The sequence below is a fragment of the Frieseomelitta varia genome, unplaced genomic scaffold (genome assembly GCF_011392965.1).
Source record: "Frieseomelitta varia isolate USP_RPSP 00005682 unplaced genomic scaffold, Fvar_1.2 scaffold_156, whole genome shotgun sequence".
Classification (NCBI taxonomy): domain Eukaryota; kingdom Metazoa; phylum Arthropoda; class Insecta; order Hymenoptera; family Apidae; genus Frieseomelitta; species Frieseomelitta varia.
The window spans coordinates 1-16,952 of NW_025109261.1; the positions used below are offsets into that span (position 1 = coordinate 1).

The following is a 16,952-nucleotide window of genomic DNA, read 5'->3' on the forward strand; positions in this document are numbered from 1 at the left end:
TTTTTTCTTCTTTTAAGGACTGTACACAGTTCTTCCGGCGTTAAACCCTTTGGACCGGCTAGTAAAAAAAAAAAAGGGGCATTATAGAGGCCTGTCGAACGTGTACGAGCGGATTATCCTGTTATAAGCGAGGATTTCGGTGCTCATTTCGTCTTTTTCACCCCTTTCGCTGTAGCATCTCGGTGGTAAAAGTTTATTAGGGCCCTGTAGAAGAAAACTGACGGACCCTCTCACGAAATTACGGGACTATGCTCGAAGGATGAGGCTGCACTCAGGCACGTGCTATGGAGAATTAATTTTTCGTTTTTTTTTCTTTTTATCTTTTTTTTTTTTTTTTGAAAGAAGGAGGTAGGAAGAGATACGTGACTATAAGGAGATTCGAGGGTTTTAGATACTCTGCGAATATCTTGAAGTTGAGCAAGTATCGCTAATTGTTTGCAGTCGTATAATTTACGAAGGAGAATAGAATTGGAGTTTCTTATCAGAGAATATTTCTCGTAGTTTTTACTTTCAAGAGAGAATTTACGATCGAGTGTGTAATTGTCTGATAGTAAAATCAAAGAGGATAGGAAACTCATAATTATAACTTGTCAGTTTCGACAAGATTCGCAATTTTTATTTGTATTTCGTTTTCCAAGAACATATTAAAAACGTTCATCATATAATTTAGAATAAAAGAAATGGACAAAGATTCGAAGAAATCTTGCAGTAAAGAACATTTTATAATTATAATTATTCGAAAGGATAAATAGCAATCGGTCCTTTTCACGAAATATTTCTTCGTAATTACGACTACTTGTAATTAAATTAATCATTGGTCGATGTAGTACTTCTTTTGTTTCAATGTTATAATATTGTCAATAACGTTACGTAAATAATATAAAATAATGTTATAACTACGTGTAATGTTAATCTCATATTTAATATATGATATCATAAAAAATATCGAATTACTGCCAACATTTACTATCAGAATTACAATTAATTCTCACAAAAAAATCTCTTGCTGTCTCTCTCACCGTATGGAAACTCAGTACTCTGAGAAGAATTTTTCAAATCAAGTGAAATTTTTTACGCAACTGGAAATAAAGGTAGAATTCGTTTGATTCCCTTCGTAGGTTCTTTGGACGAATTTTTATGGCTGATTCGCCAGGAAAGTTGCGTTCAACCGTACAAGTTTCTGCAACATTTTTTTTTTTATTTCGTAGAACGGAGCGGCGTTTAATTATTCGTTTTACCGTGGCAGGACTGGTGTTTCAAAAGGGTTGCTCGGAATTTTTCGTAGTATAGAGAAGCGGCTGTCAGTCTTGAGAGCTTCCCCGTGTTGGGAACCGGTAGCTTCAAACCTTTTTGCCAAACCAGAAGAAACTTCTCTACAACGGTTCTTCGCCACGGCATTTCTTTCGATCTTCCCCTTCATTCGAATAATTAAACTTCACAACACTGCTTGAGGAACAAGTAAAAAGGGCTGAGATTTCATTAATTAATTAAGCTTCATACGAAGAAAATACGTGTCTTTTAATGTGTCCCTTTTCAAAAAAATTTTCCGAGTGATCTGTAAAATTTGAACGGTAGAAAGTAGAAAATAGAGAATGGAAATTTATTTGTAATATTTCTTTTCCTATTTTATATATATAATAATAAATTATATATAATATATACGTATATGTGTCTGCAAACGTCACAAGATTGAAACAAGATCAACCAAATAATTCTAAATACAATTTATTGATGACCTAAACCACGAAATGTAATGACTACTTAAATCTATGATGCATAACAATCATCATACATTTAAGAGCTCTCCTCATTCAACATTCAAGTACTAAAACTGTCAAATTTAAAAAAGTGAAATAAACAATTTTATTCAATAATTATGTCGTATATATATAAATGAAATCGAATGAAATAATATAAACGTATAATAAAAAGAATTTCTAAGTTGAATCTCGAGTTATTGGTGTCTATTGAGGAAAGAATCCATAGTCCTGGATGAGGTACGGTCACGAAATCTTCGGCAACGACAACGTTCGCCTAAAGTTGGTCTCGTTTTTTTCTTTCTTTCTTTCTTTTTTTGCCTTGGATCCGGCCCCCGCACGGACCGTATGCCCGGACGAATTAGAGACGCGCGTCAAACCGTGCCGGGGCTCGGCTCCTTTCGAATTCGTGACACCCAGTATTGAGCAGATCGGATGCGACGCGTTACAACAGTTTTTCTATCCTACCACCTAAATATACGCCCTGAAAACCACTCGAGATTGCTTCCCTCTCTCCCTCCCTCTCCCTCTCTCTCTCTGCCTTTCTTTCTCTCTTCGACCAAAAGACTGGATCTTTCGTATTTTTATTCGAAGCGTTCTTTCGGTTTCAGTTTTATCGGAATTATTCCAAGTTTATCATGAAATAATACGAAACATTAATATTAATATTAAATTATAAATATATTAATGTTTATATGTAACACATTGATAATGGTATAAAATAAAATGTGAAATGATATTATTATTAGATTGCGGACTTTTATGCCGACGTGCAAGATGGAAAGGATATAAAGGTAATACAAAAATATATAAAATATTTAAAGTATAATGCTTCTTGCAGTACTTGATAGACAAAACAATTCCTTCGTCTGTCAAGTTACGTTTTCTTAATTCGTCAAAGTGAACCTGCGCAAGTAAATAATAAGAATAACGGAAATCGATTCTTACAAGTATAAATCTTTCAGTTTGAGAAAATATTTCAATCGTGTCATCAGTTTCGAGAGAAGCTCAATTATTTATTCATAAAGGAAAAGGATGCGTTTCTGCTTGAAGAAAATAATCGAGAAATATTAGAATTCATAAATCACGAATGGTAAAAAATAATGATCATTGTATGGACGCAAGAATATTCACAATCGTATATAACTCGGTCTACAATTGATCAAGAAATATAGAGATATTATAAAAATATAAGAATTGGTCATGCGACAGATTGAGAAATTTGTCGATCTGACAGAAAAGAATCAGTCGCAGAAGGAACATATCCCGAATCAGCAAACGACGGTGAAACATACGTCAATTTGAACAAACTTCTTCCCCACTGTGTCAACGACGCTCTCAGACGTCACGTCTGAACGTTCAACATCCCCGAAGCGTTCGATCGCGGAGAGCATCGTCGCAAGCTCCCACGGAACCGAAGAAAAATCGCAAATTAAGTCACCCTTTGACTCCACACCGTGACAAACTCGCGACGAAACGTCTCGATCCTCCGCGTTCTCTCTTTTCCGCGGCTATCATTAATCTCCGCGGTTAAGTGGAGCCGCCGTGAAAATATTTGCATATCGGGTTGCAGGCGCAAACGTTTTCAGCCGGCTTGATCGATCGACGCCTGAAACCGTCCGCGAGGAGAGAAAAAAGGAGAAGAAGAAAAAAAGGAGAGGGGTGTTCGAAAACCCCCCTGGCTGTTCCAAGTCAAACAGAGAAACCTCGATCGCCTCGATCTGGAACGAATGAGACGGAGAGAGTATCTCACTGTGGCATGATGTACAAAGTGGAAAATCGTCTTGAGGCACCGGTGCCTGGGTCTCTCCTCACTGGGTTGTCATTGTCATTCAAAACGACTCTAAGTACAGTCGATGTCCGGACGGTTGAAATTAGGGCGATGCTCTCTCGCTCTCTTTCTTTCTCCCTTTCTTTTCCATCGCGCGCGTGATCCCTAGATTCCGGCTGGTTTCGGATCCCTCGCGGACAAAAGTTGAGGACAGCAGAGGCTAGGGTCTCCACGAGAGAGTTAAACGAGACACGGAGTGACGATCGTGCTGAAGAAAAGGGAGAAGAAAAAAAAAAGGAAGAGGAGAAGAAAAAGCGAGACGAAGAAGGGGATTTCTGTGGACCAATATGCAGATGAGAGTACAGATGCGAGGGGTATGTGGAAAATCCGGTTTTTTGGTGGGGCATTGGGATCGTGGAGAAGAGGGGAGGGGACGTTTCGCGATTCTGTACTCTTCTGACTCTTTTGTATTCTTGAGTGACCCAGAGATCGGAGCTATTTAAATGTCGTCCCTCCTTTTCAAAAATTCCATAGTGAATGAACGATTCGTGGATTTAGGGAAATTTATAGATTGTTTCTCATTGCTAGTATTAATAGAGATTCAAATCACTGGAATATTCCTTCTTTTATAATGGAGAGAAAGTTCGTACATTTTTAGAAGAAAATTTTATAATAGAATAAATGAAGATTTTTCTGACGAAATTTCTGGATAGAATATGTAGTATTTTAATTTCATTCTAAAATTGGTTCACGACAACAATCGTTTCATTAATTCTAATTAATCGCCAGATCGAGTCTTCTTTGAGTCTTCACTCTCGTTTCCAAGATTTCATTCCGTGTAAATAAACTCTCCATTGCGTAATCCTTCCACGTTAAATCGAATATCGACGAAATCCGAGAGTTTGCGCGTTTCCTGTGGGTTTGTCGATTTCTCACGCACGAGCGCTACCGCGTCGCGACAAAAACAATGGCGGCCGATCGAGGACAGCGGCCACCTCGTCGATTTCACCGATCATTATCCACCAACACGTCCACGCATCTCGTCACCAGGCGACTCGTCGAAGACACGGTCTTGGAAATAATCTATATTAGCGCTGAACGTTGGACTTTCAACGACAAAACGGTCACGAACCACGGTCCGCTGGTTCTCGCTATTGGAAGTGAGGTTAGGTCGTTCCTTTCGACGTCCAGCCACGCTTGATTGCTCCTAATCGTAATAAAACGTGCCAAGGTGCCCACTCGTGATTCCTATCTTCTCTTTTTCATTCTTTTCTTCTATTTTTTCCCGGCGTTCGAGCATTTTACCACTACTCAACGCTTCTACGATAGTCGCGCTATCGTTCGAAGATCATCTTGCAGGATTTTGTCGCCGTTCTCTCGCGAAAATACACCGATTGTTCGTAGGAAAATGTTCTCTGGTGCGAAAAATACACGCGGACATGAACAGGGGCGGATTTACCTTCGTGCTTTTTAGCGTAAATTTTCTTAATATCGGATATTTATAATTTATAAGAAAGTTCTTCTCCTTTGATGTAGTTGATATTTGACAACAGGCGAATTTGAACTCCAGAAGAAACAAAAATTTCGCATGATACAAAATATACAAAGTATGCTGCTTTTACTGCTGCGTAAAACTATATTCCACGAAGACTCTGTTTTATACATAATACGAGTTTGCATCAGAAACTCATAGTATTCTTTCGTTTTCTTTTTTTTTTTTCTCATTGAAAAATTTGCAAATTCGGTTATGCAATTCCATTTAGTGACGAAATTTCGCCTGACTGAAACACGTTCAAAGTAAATCATTTTATGCTCTACGGTATAGCGCGTCAGGCTCTCCAAGAGTTAGGTCCGTCACTGGACATATGGCAACCGTGTGTCACGATTCTCTTCCGCTCGACGTGACGGAAGTGCCGGTTCACGAAAATCGCGAGCAGATTCCTTCGACGCTCGCGCACCAACGGCCAGATAATTATCGCGAAAACGACTGGTGAAAAGCGGCTAAGCCTCTGACACCGTCCTGGCTCTTTCTCTGCCCCGTCTCCCTCGTCGGCGACGCAAGTTTTTCCAACGGAACTTTAAAGCCGCGTCGAAATTGAATTACGCTGCACTTCGTGGATTGGAAACAGGCTGCAGAGTGTTTTCGGTAAAGCCACGTTGCTCTATGGTTGTATATGTACTACTATGGCGGAACGAATAGGTTGGAAATTCGCAGATTTTCACTGAGGGATGAAAAGGGTAACGTTGTTCGATGGCAAACTGTATATTACGGAGATGTTTGCAACTGTGTCTTATGCTTCGGACGTGGATTGAAACAGTGGACGATTAGAATTTTTGTTTCCCCGGCGAATTCTCTGCTTATCAATTCTCAGTTCTTTGTATCCTTCTCGTTCTCTGTTTTTTGTTCTTTAATTTTATGGGGGAACTTCGAGGAAATTTTTTGCGAATTTGACACTCGTAAATTTTATTTTATTTCATGGAGATATTTCGGATGAGAATTTCTGTGGATTTTTGCTCTTTTGGTACACATGTTAGTTGTACACATTGATCCATTCCATCAATTAAAATACAGAGAAAAATTTCGAACATCATTTTCTAAATTTTATCTTGCACCTGTCTCTCTTTGCAATAAATAAATTCTTTGTTTCTTGAGACGTAAAAGAGACTTCCAATGACAAATTACGTAAATTGAGAATTTCATAAAAAATGGAATTAATCAGTTCAGCTCTTGCGAGATTCAAGGATATAAATGACAAATATAGAATATATTAGATATGACGGCTCTCATTAATGTATTACTCATCGCTTAAAATGAGACAGTTTTTTAATAAAGAGAATTAATTTGATACTTAAAATGATAATCTTTGTGTTCTTATTATTCCAATTATTAAATTATATTGTACGCGGAAATTAACATCGATTCAATTGAAATTAATTTATGAATTTCTTGAATTTTTGATAGTATGGTAATAGTATATCCATATTTTTCATTTCAAATTAAGACCAGCGGATTTTTGTGCGGAGTCACATTTTCGAAATTCAGTATAATCTAAAAAGATAGGATCTCGGTAGCAAATTATTTTACGCGCCAAATATAACAGGAAGTATTACACTTTAGGTACTTTATGCATTTTGCATGTGTATCTTATTTTGTACTTGTTCACCTATATAATCTATCACAGTTTGGAAAGCATCGTGCTTTGATTATTTTATTTATTTATATATATATATATATTTTTTTTTTTTCTATAATTATACCACCTTTACTCAAACAGTTGGAAAGTAAAGAGCGTTAAATGGAAAGTTAACTACGTTAACGCGACGGAAATTATGCCAGATGTCATTCGCCATGGTCCACGATAAACAGCCAACCCCGGAAAAAAAGGGTCTGGAAAAAAAAAAAAAAAATAGAAAAAACGTATCCATTGGGAAAAATCAAATATCCATCCCTCGAGTGATTTCGATCTCCTCCCTTCCCTCCCTCCTTCCCAACAAGCAAACGTCCAGCAGTCACCCTCGGACTCGTTCTGGCTTGATCCACGCGAAACAGGAAGCCAGAAACACACAGAGCCAGCGAAAAAAAGAGAAAAATGGTGGACGATCGGGGGTTGGAGGGAGGGAAAAACGAAAAAGGGGGTGGACGGAGCAACAACGGGACAGAACATTGCAAAAAAGTCGGTCAACCGCAGATAGCGCGAAGGGAAAGGAAAGAAGAATTGGGGAGGGAAGGACGACGAATTGAGTCGTCGTACTGCGTTTAGCGGGAAGAGAAAAGGAAAAGTAGCTGGCTGTACGTCGTTTTTTGGCGGGGGAGAAAGAAGGGTGAGAAAGGGGAAGTGTAGCGTCGTAGTTTGGCCCCCGTGGCGCCAGAAACGTCCTGATTTTTCTTTTCTCTCTGCTCTTTCGTTTCATCCCCAAAAATCAGGGATTGTTGTTTCCTCCCTGTGTTTCTGCCTTTGGGACGAAGGACGAAGAAATATGTTGGAAGAAGTATGATTATATTAATTGTTAATATGTCTAATAATTAATTGCGCGGGACGTTCGATAGTTTTATAGTGTTGGATTTGGAACTTTGTCCCTGTATATTTCACGTTGTGGAAATTCTAAATTTTAAAGCCTTATCATTCCACTTTATTATTCCATCAGTGTATCGTAATAGTAATAGTATCAGATTTAACAATTACTTCGTCCTCTGAATAATTGTAAAATTCCTCGTGAGTTAACGAAACTCTAGTTACAAAGGATTGAGCTAAACTGTGGGAAATATTTGACAACTACTAACGAAGAAGAGGTGGAACGCGAGGATGGGAAGGAGTTGTGGAAACGTTAAGATGTTTTCGACAAATTTCCCGTCTCTCCCTGTGATACACACGTCCAGGGGAACCACGTGTTTAGCCGGGACGCGGGAAGCTTACAGAGAAGCTGGATCGAGGGAGAAACGATGCGTCATTTTGCACCCAGGTGGATTCTTAAGCGCGGAGAACAACAGAAGGTCGACTCTGATGACGCTGCAATTCCCTCTGAATGGATCCACAACGAAATTCGAATTGTCTACGGTCTCTACTGTTCCTACGGGCCAGTTGCATAACGATGTGTTCTCCCCATTCACACTGGGGACAACTCTTGGAAAGAATAACGGGCAATTAAAATTTGGAATTTTTGATAGAGAAACTGGAGGAGTTTCTTAAAGTGTTTCACCCTCGTCGCGTGAACGTGGAGCCTTGTAATTTATTTATCATATTTACGATTATTAAAATTGCTAAAGTGATTATAAAATTATCAGATTGTTGAAACGTTGCTACGTAATTACTAAATTAACAATTAAAGTGGGCAATTCAACTAAATTTTCACAGTGATGATGTGTTTAAATTAATTATTCAATCTTAATTTTGAATGTTTGGAGATATCATCTAATTAAAAACGCATCAAACGTAGGAGAAACGTACATTTGCACATTGAGGGTTATAATAAATTTCTTCGTCGAATTTGTTCAATTTCCAAGTTTCTCGAGTGTTCCTCTTTTTTTTTTTTTTTTCTTTTTTTAAATTTCACCGGAGTTGTTTTGTCTGAAAAAAAAACACGCGGAAAAAAAGAACGAGACTGCATCTTTAAAATAGAATTTATTCGGCGTCCTTTGCTTCTGACACATCAACAAGAATATCATTGAATATTCACGAGGCGAACGGTATTTTTCGACATTGATTGTGGTAGGTCATCGAGGATCCCCTCCATCCTCGATCGCTTTTTTCCATTGGAATTCCTCGTGAGATGGAACGACTCTGAGAAATTTCTGTTCACGTTATATAAGTCGTTCGGAAGAATTACAGAGTACAGAAATTGTGAACGACGTTACAGACGTTTCAACGCATTATTTTGTGAATAATTTTTAAACGATCGCACACCTGAAGATGGACTGTCACTGGTGGTGTGATAATCACTAAAAATTTATCATGTGTATTGACAACTCAACTAGTATTTGGATCCTAGTATTAAAAGGAAAGGAATTTATTCAAAGAATATTAATATCCTTATTCGTAGTTATCATTCAGTGTATTATATTGCTATACATCTGCAAATTATTCTCTCGAATGATTTTTCTCGAATATTTTCTATTGCCATATTGATACATTCTAAGTTATACGATGCTATATTAAAATTACTCTATGCAAAGTTCAAGGAATATTCAATTAATTTATGCAATCGAAATAATCAGTCATTAAATTGTTCGACTTATATTCTCGGTTTCGATGTTCTTCCTTATCGGTCTTAAATCTACTCGTTACTTTTTTATTCTCTCGTCACAGTATTAAAAATTAACAACACCTCGCGTAATGAATTCGATTCTATTGAAGATTCAGAATGAAATTTTAAGATGTTGAAGCTTAGATGTGCGTGGCGTATGACGAAATCGAAATGAGCTGGAAAACCAAACGCATCTGGAAACCACTCTCAGATATGAACTCCCTTCATGCTCATGTTTTCTGTTGAAACTAATTTATCAGCCTTCCTCGTGAAAAAACACACACACACACACACACATATAGAAACGCTCAAGAGTCTGTGCGCGAGAGAAAGGAGAGGGAATGATAAGCGACAAAACGGTTCGTTAGATCGTCGTTGCATCGAAAAATGTTGTAAATGAGCTGCTGGATTACGTGCCGGGTGAAAGAGGGAGCCCAGTATCTTAGACATATCTTGAGACGTCTAAAAACGAGGGACTGACTGAGAGGCTTGAGAAACAAAGGCCATCGGGCGCAAGAGGGAAGTTAGCAGGCACGTGAACTCGTCGATTCAGATGGACCTCGCTGTCCCGCGGATTTTGATGGAACTTGAGTAGAACGTGTCTGCGAGAACAGGTTACTCTCGTTTAGGGACCATTTTCAGTCGTCGACAGAACATATAACTGCGAGGATATTTTATTACAAGTGTCTTGGGCAATAGGATTTGTAGATTTGATTCGTCACGTTTCCACATAAAGTTAATACAGCACGTGTATTTCCATCGATTCGTAGTATTCCGAGCAGCTGTTGCTTGCTGCGAGTTCTAGAATTAAAAAAATAGATTCAATTAGATTTACATATTCATTTTTTTAATTATTCCTGGAATTTTTCAAATTACCATTGTCGATTTTAAAATTCAAGAATTCTTGGAATATCACAGTTGTTCTTGTCTAAAATTTCTTTCGAATTAATTGCACGTCTGTTTCGCGAATAATTAATTTCTGTTGTTGCAATTTCTTTGAATAATTGTCCAGATGAAACGTTTCGTATTACACCAGCTTTTGCAGATTTGAAATGCGAATATTTTGTAATAAATATTTATTGTAATTTGTAAGAAATGTTTATTACAATTTACAACAATTTATAATAAATGTTTTCTTCTTTAATGCAATTGATGCTTCGTGCAGTGTACGATTCTTGAATTTTTTGAATTTCATTGAATTCTTTTTTTTTTAAACATTTGTTGAAAATTTTTTGAAAATTAAAGCAACTGATAATCGGTGTATATCTTTGACGTATTGCGTATGTTTTTAACGCGACTGACACTTCACACGATACAAGATTTCTTTTCGTAACGTTGATTGAATTTTTTGAAAATTACCAGCAAAAGCGTGTAACGCATGTTGCATGTAAACGGAAGAGAGAAAAACCGTGGTGACGGAGAATTTCCTCGCAGAGTTCGTTTGATAAAATAAAGTGGACGGAGGGCGAGGGTAAAGAGCAGTCGACGCGGCTGCTTAATTAACCCCCTCCTCGAACCTTGCACAGCCTCTTGTTTAAGCAATATCAATTTTACCACGAAAGTCCTCCGGAGCCAATATTGACTCGCACTACCCTGAAAACGCATTCACCACTTTCGTGTCCCGAAATCGGACCCCGATTTTCCCAAACGCTCGTCAACCCCGAGCCTATCACTCCGAATGAAACTCCAGCGTAAAAAAGAAACAGAAAGAAAGAAACTCCCAAGAAACTTAGGGAGAAGAAAAAAAAAAGAAATAAAAATCACAGTATCCTCTCTGTGTCATTCTTATCGAAGTCTCAAAGAAAGAATGGAAAGAGAATCATAAAAAACTGCAGAAAACGAGGGAAAAAATCGGAGGGTTAGAAAAAAGGCGATATCGTCAGCTCGAAATCCTTTCACTGCCTCTTTCCTCCATATACATACGTTTGCGTATGTATAGAGTAATAAAAAAAAAAAAAAAACAGCCGAGGAAAAAAAGAAGAGGAAAGAGAAAAAGAGAGAGAGAGAGTGAGAGAGAGAAGGAGGAGATTTTCAAGCAACAGAAGAACTCTGCACCCGGACAAAATAGACGCTTCGTCTCGAGGCGAGGGTAAAAGAGACGAGGAGGAAAACAGCGGCAGAGGGGATAACACGACGAAGATAAAGATATCCTCGTGGCTAGAGCACGGTGTGTAAGAAAGAGACAGAGAAAAGGAACGAGCAGAGCATACGGAGGACGCGATATGCCCGCTTAATTATCCCTCCCGTCCCCTCTCACGTATGCGCTTAGTCCGTGTCTTTCTCACTCGCTCTTTATCCCTCTTACGCGTTCTACGTTTCCCTCCTCTCTCCCCTCTCGTACTCGTTCGTTCGTTCTCTCTCTCTCTCTCTCTGTCTCCTCTCCTCATAGCTGGAGCGAGTGATGGGGGAAGACTGCGTGGTTATGATAGTGGAAGGGAGAGAACGAGCGCTAGGTTAGAGTGGGCAGCGGTGCGAAAGAGAGAGAGAGAGAGAGAGAGAGAGTGAGAGAGGGAAAGCACAGGAGAGTACTCGGTTTGCGAGGCGCCGAGAGTGGGGGTAGCACACGCTCCAGCCGCGCTGCGAGGGCCGCCACGGCGGCGCAAAACATTCAGTCGGCAAAAAGTAGCCAAGGGGTGAGCATCACCCTAAGCTACCGGAACGCATCCGTCGTCGAGTGTGCCCGAGAGAAAATCGCTTGCTCTTGCGTCCTCTTGCACCACGTACATGCGTACGTGCGTACATACAGAAAAGTGGCCAGTTTTCGGCGACCGATCTACTTTCTCTCCCCTCGACCTTTTCTCTCTCTCTCTCTCTCTCTCTCCCTCTCTCTGTGTGCATCAATTCGTCGGGTCCGAGAGCAAAAACGAAGGAGAGCACGCATGTCAAGCAGAGAGACGAAGAAACAGAAAGAAAGGGGAAAGAAAGCGAAGACAGACAGAAGAAGAAAAAAAGGGGAACGTACATAGGAGAACTGAAGCCGTCCGTGCATGCACATGTTGATTCCTCATGGTGATATTATTCGTTCGATAAGCGTCGGTTTTGCTTGTGTCTTTTCTGTTTTATTTCTCCCTCTCTCTCTCTCTCACTCTACTTTTGCTCGCCTGAGATATCGCGCGTAACCGAGGGGCAGGAGGACTTCGTTGCAAAGTGGGACAGTTGACATTACAAAGGTGAAAAAGCAACGAGAGACGCAGGCAAACCGCGAGGATAAAAAGTGTTGTTGTTGTTGTATGTGGTAAATCAGCGAACAAGTGTGTTTCCGATGATATTGCTATGATACCGGGGATCGCGCTCTACCACCGCGTCCGGTCGCAAGGTCGCAGCTGAGACACGGGCGCGAGAGTCGAGAGTGGCTCAAGGTCGCCGCGAGATTACCTCTGTCACGCCGTTTCGGGATATATTCGTCGATAAGACGACAGCCAAGACGAGGAAGACCGCGACCAAGACCGCGAAGACGGGCACGCGATCGTTAACGTCGCGGCTGAAAGGAGGACCAGGTGTGAAGGAGATACCGGTGATAGAGGGTGATCGAGATGGAGGTGCGCACGATGGAGTATCGTCCTGTGATGCCCACGGGTGTGATACCGACCGGATTGCAGGACTATCACGCGAGCATTCCGGACCTAAGCCCGCCGAGGAGCCAAGGCTCCTCCACCGGTGGCGCTTCCTCGATCGGAGACTACGCACCCCGCATGTACACGCCGCCCACGCCGCCCACCCCGCACGACGACGACAAGGTAAAGGAGCATATTTCCTTTGTTTCAAGGTTAACGCCGCGGAGAGTTAGGTGTCAGCGGCAAAGGGGTTGACGACGAGTTTACCTACGTAGGATTTTGTACGTCACTTACGCAAGATACAATTTTTTTTTTTTTTTTTTTTATAGCTCTCGCGCGACGGTTGATAATACGTTTAATTAATCAAGGGTCGTTTGCAAAATGTACGAAATTTCAAATATTTTCTCTTTCTGTTTTTGTTTCGCGCGAAATTTGGCAGGGCAGACGATACAGACCGATGTTTTAAAACGCGCAATGGTGGAGCAATAGGCGGGCGCGGTAGTTGCATAAAACTCCCAGTGGACGCTTCTACGAAGAAATTTCTGATTTCTGTATCGGTCCTTGAAGTTTGAGATAAATTCTAGAGAGATTTGAATTTTAAAGAGATTATTCGTTCGTTGGTAGTCGAGGTCTCGTTAATCGTGACGAAGTCGTGACTGGCAGAAAGACGATAATACTTCGCTTCGAACGATTGAATTATCGCTTATATTGATTTACTGTAAGTCGTGCTGATTACAAGGTATTAAACATGTTGTATCATTGTGGCAAATTAGGCTTGGAGTTTGGAGAAAATTGCAGACAACGGTATTCTTCAACGGTATTAATCGTACTATTTGCAAATCGAGCTAAGGAATCAGGAAGCGTTCGACAGAATGGTGCTACGTTAGATTTACATTCTGGAAAGAATTAAAAATATTAGAGGAATCAATATCCGTTCGTGAAACTTCGAATGTTTAATTTGAAATTAAGTTGGCACATTGTAAATTACGTTTAGATGAAAAGGAAAAAGGAGCTAAGAATATTTCGTAATAAATAAAATTTTACTGCAGAAACTAAAAATATTTCAATTCTAGAGACTGTGGAAGAATTTGAAATTAGTCGATATAATTTCAACTTGTGATCAGAAACTGACTAATTGTACCATTTCGTAAAATAAATTACATTAGGACAAATTAAAATCAAGGTTATTTTAGATTTTAAAGGAAGTTTTAAGGAGAATTTATTATTCGTTAATCACTAATCGTATGATGTTGCAGTAGGTTAAATCGGAAGACGTTGAACAGATTTCAATACTTCATACCAGCTTAGTTTCCAAAGTCTTCTCTCTATAGATGTGATTTTTCTCCAACGTAAATTGGTGCCTACGTTTTCCTAGAACACCGTCCGCGACTCTTAAACACATGTTTCTTAGAACAAAAACCAACGACATTCTTAGACGTTCTAACGGATGTTGCATCGAGCCGAAATGTCTAACTTCAAACATTTGTTGTCGGTATTTCACAATTGGGACTGACAATGAGTAGGAAGTGCGCTTGAGTTCGAAAACGAGAGTCTCTTGAGCGTTTTCATCATTGGAAATTAACTTCAATGTTCTGCCACGTAGCTTGACTCTCGTAGTTTGATGTAATTTTTAAGCGTGGACCGTTCGCGGAATTGTAGTTTACGAGGAATTATTACAAATCTGTGGGAAAATATACAGAGGTGCTCTCGAAGCAACATGTTTTAAGAAAATCGAAAATATACTAAACGCTTGAAGCAACGTAGCTTGAAATCACTGTCTTAAAGTTGATGAAAAACTTGCGAAGAAGTTGAAAAGTGAAGTAAAATTTTTAAATTAACATGTAAATACTAAACGCTTGCTCGAAGTTGTGTGAAAAATCGTAGAATTACATGTGTTTCGTTCTCGTCAGGTTAGCTTAATTCAAATTTGAAATAGGAATTAGAAAATAAACTATACTTTCCAATATTAACATTCACAATCTAAACTAAATTTACCACTTCAAACGGCAAATTTTGAAATCACCATCTTAAAACTTCAAAAAAAAAAAAAAAAAAAGTTTTGCATATGTAGTTGCACGTGTTTCATTTGAAAACTTGTTTGAAAAGAAATTCGAGTAAGAGTTTCTAATATAAAAATTCGAAGTCACTCTCTTGAAGTTGTAAGGTATTACTTATTATTTTTTATTGCGCAAGTTGTATTGTCTAAAATTACACGAAATACCTTAAAATCGCTCGAAATATGAATAAGATCCCGATCTCAAGCGTAAGTTCTACTGCTTTCGTGAGAACAAAACCCTGTTTACCTCGTTCCTGCGCCATTCCACGCGCGTAATTTTCATCCCTTGGTTCACACCGAGCCAAGTATCCGATTTTTCGCTTGCCAAACATTCTTGGCCCCTAAATCGGGTCAAAGATTCGAACGCCAGTGGCCTCGAAGAGAATCCAGGGATCAGTTCGCCAACTTCGCTCGATCTTTCGTCGCTCTCGAAATTGATTGAAAATTCTATCCCGTGGCCGATTGAAAATTTCATTCGGCGTACTTTTCCCTCCTCCGAGGGAAGCTTCTCTCGAATTCTGTGCTCGCGATAAAATTCTCTCTCTCTCTCTCTCTCTCTCTCTCCGTGAGATCGAAGGACAGATGCACTTTGCCATCTTGGTTGCGACCGGCAAGCCTTCCGATTCTAAAATCGAATCGCAAGTTTCGAGCCGACGGCGGCGCTCGGCTTGCACTCCTCCCCGGTTAGTTTCCCGCCTAAATCAACTTTACGAGATTCCGTCTCGATATCCACCACGTAATTAATTGCATCGTATTATTCGAAACTCGTTTTCAGATCGAGAACGATCGCTCTGCCAGATAAATTCCCGTGCCCGACGATGGTGAAACTTCGATTATTTTAATTAATCGGCAGATGAGGTTTTCTTTTTTTTACTTTCACGCGTTGGTGGATTTAGGTGTTGTAGGTTTTCTAGTTGTATCAATGGAGTGATAAACAACGTTTGTTTCGAGTGATTTTCTTCCTTTTCTTTTTGATTATATTTAATTATATTTCTCGAAGTGCGCCCTTCGATGATTATTGTAATTGCGACGACGTTCAGATTTGCGGAGAATCTGCGACACTTTTCCACAGTTCTACGTTTATCAATTTATTTATCGACATAGATGATACATATTAATAAACTTTAAATATTGGTAAATTAATTAAACTTATACTTACACATTTACCAATTTCTACGTACAGCTTCCTAATTTTCATGTTTCATATCTATAAGTCTCAAACATTGATAAAATTATTCATCAAACGATGAGAAGAATGCCGCTCTGTTAAATCAAAAGGGCGTATCCGTTAAATCAAGTCATTAACACCAAGCGCAATAGCATGAAAATTTCTACAAGCCTATTCTTCTTTCGCGAAAGTATCAGAAGAATTCTAATTTCTTTTCACCCAAATATATCCTCAAACGACAGATCTTTTTAAACTTGCGCGTTTATGAATTTCACCGCGTCTGAATTTATCTGCCGTTAATCACCTGCCCTCCTAAATTCCCCAACGAATATCAAAACGGTTCTAATAGTTTTCCACTGGCGATATTTCTCATCGGACACGGCCAGGAATAACGTCGTTTAAAAACATCTCGGAAAGCCCTTTAGGAAGGCGACGTCCACCGAAACCGAACACGAGAAAGAAAATCTCCGTCGGTGTTGGGTGTCGCGTCGATTCCCCGGCAATCTTCTCACGAAAGTCTCTGCATAAGGGATCCCGTAGGATCAAGGCAGAAGATCCACTGACCCCGGCGATCTTAAAGGCGCATTCATGGCGCGCAATTTTCCAGAAGTGGACGACAATAAGGCGCTGTCACAATAAAGGCTCCGGGACACACGGTGCAAGGAGAAAAATAATCGGCTGTCCTGGACGCAAGAATAAACGATACAATCGAGTCTCGATCTTTCCTACTACTCTCTTTTCTTTTCTCTCTTGTTACACGCCCCTGCTCTTTCTTTCTTTTCTTCCCTTTTTTTTTTTTTTTTTTCTTTTCACCCTGCGTCCCGTTCGTTCTCTATTTCTTCCTTATATTTTCGCTCTGATTCCCTTTTATTTCTCTCTCTCTCTCTCTCTCTCTTTCTCTCTC

The 16,952-nt window shown here is 39.6% G+C and overlaps 1 protein-coding gene across 1 annotated transcript in view; it reads left to right on the forward strand.

Annotated features, from left to right (window-relative positions):
- Window positions 1–11,894: 11,894 nt before the first annotated feature.
- The window catches only part of LOC122536511 (zinc finger protein rotund-like), a 55,407-nt gene continuing 50,349 nt past the window's right edge, over window positions 11,895–16,952 (forward strand). The window contains exon 1 of the mRNA XM_043668937.1: window positions 11,895–13,007. Coding sequence (XP_043524872.1) covers window positions 12,804–13,007 — 204 coding nt within the window. The 5' untranslated portion in view covers window positions 11,895–12,803. The remainder of the gene's footprint in view (window positions 13,008–16,952) is intronic.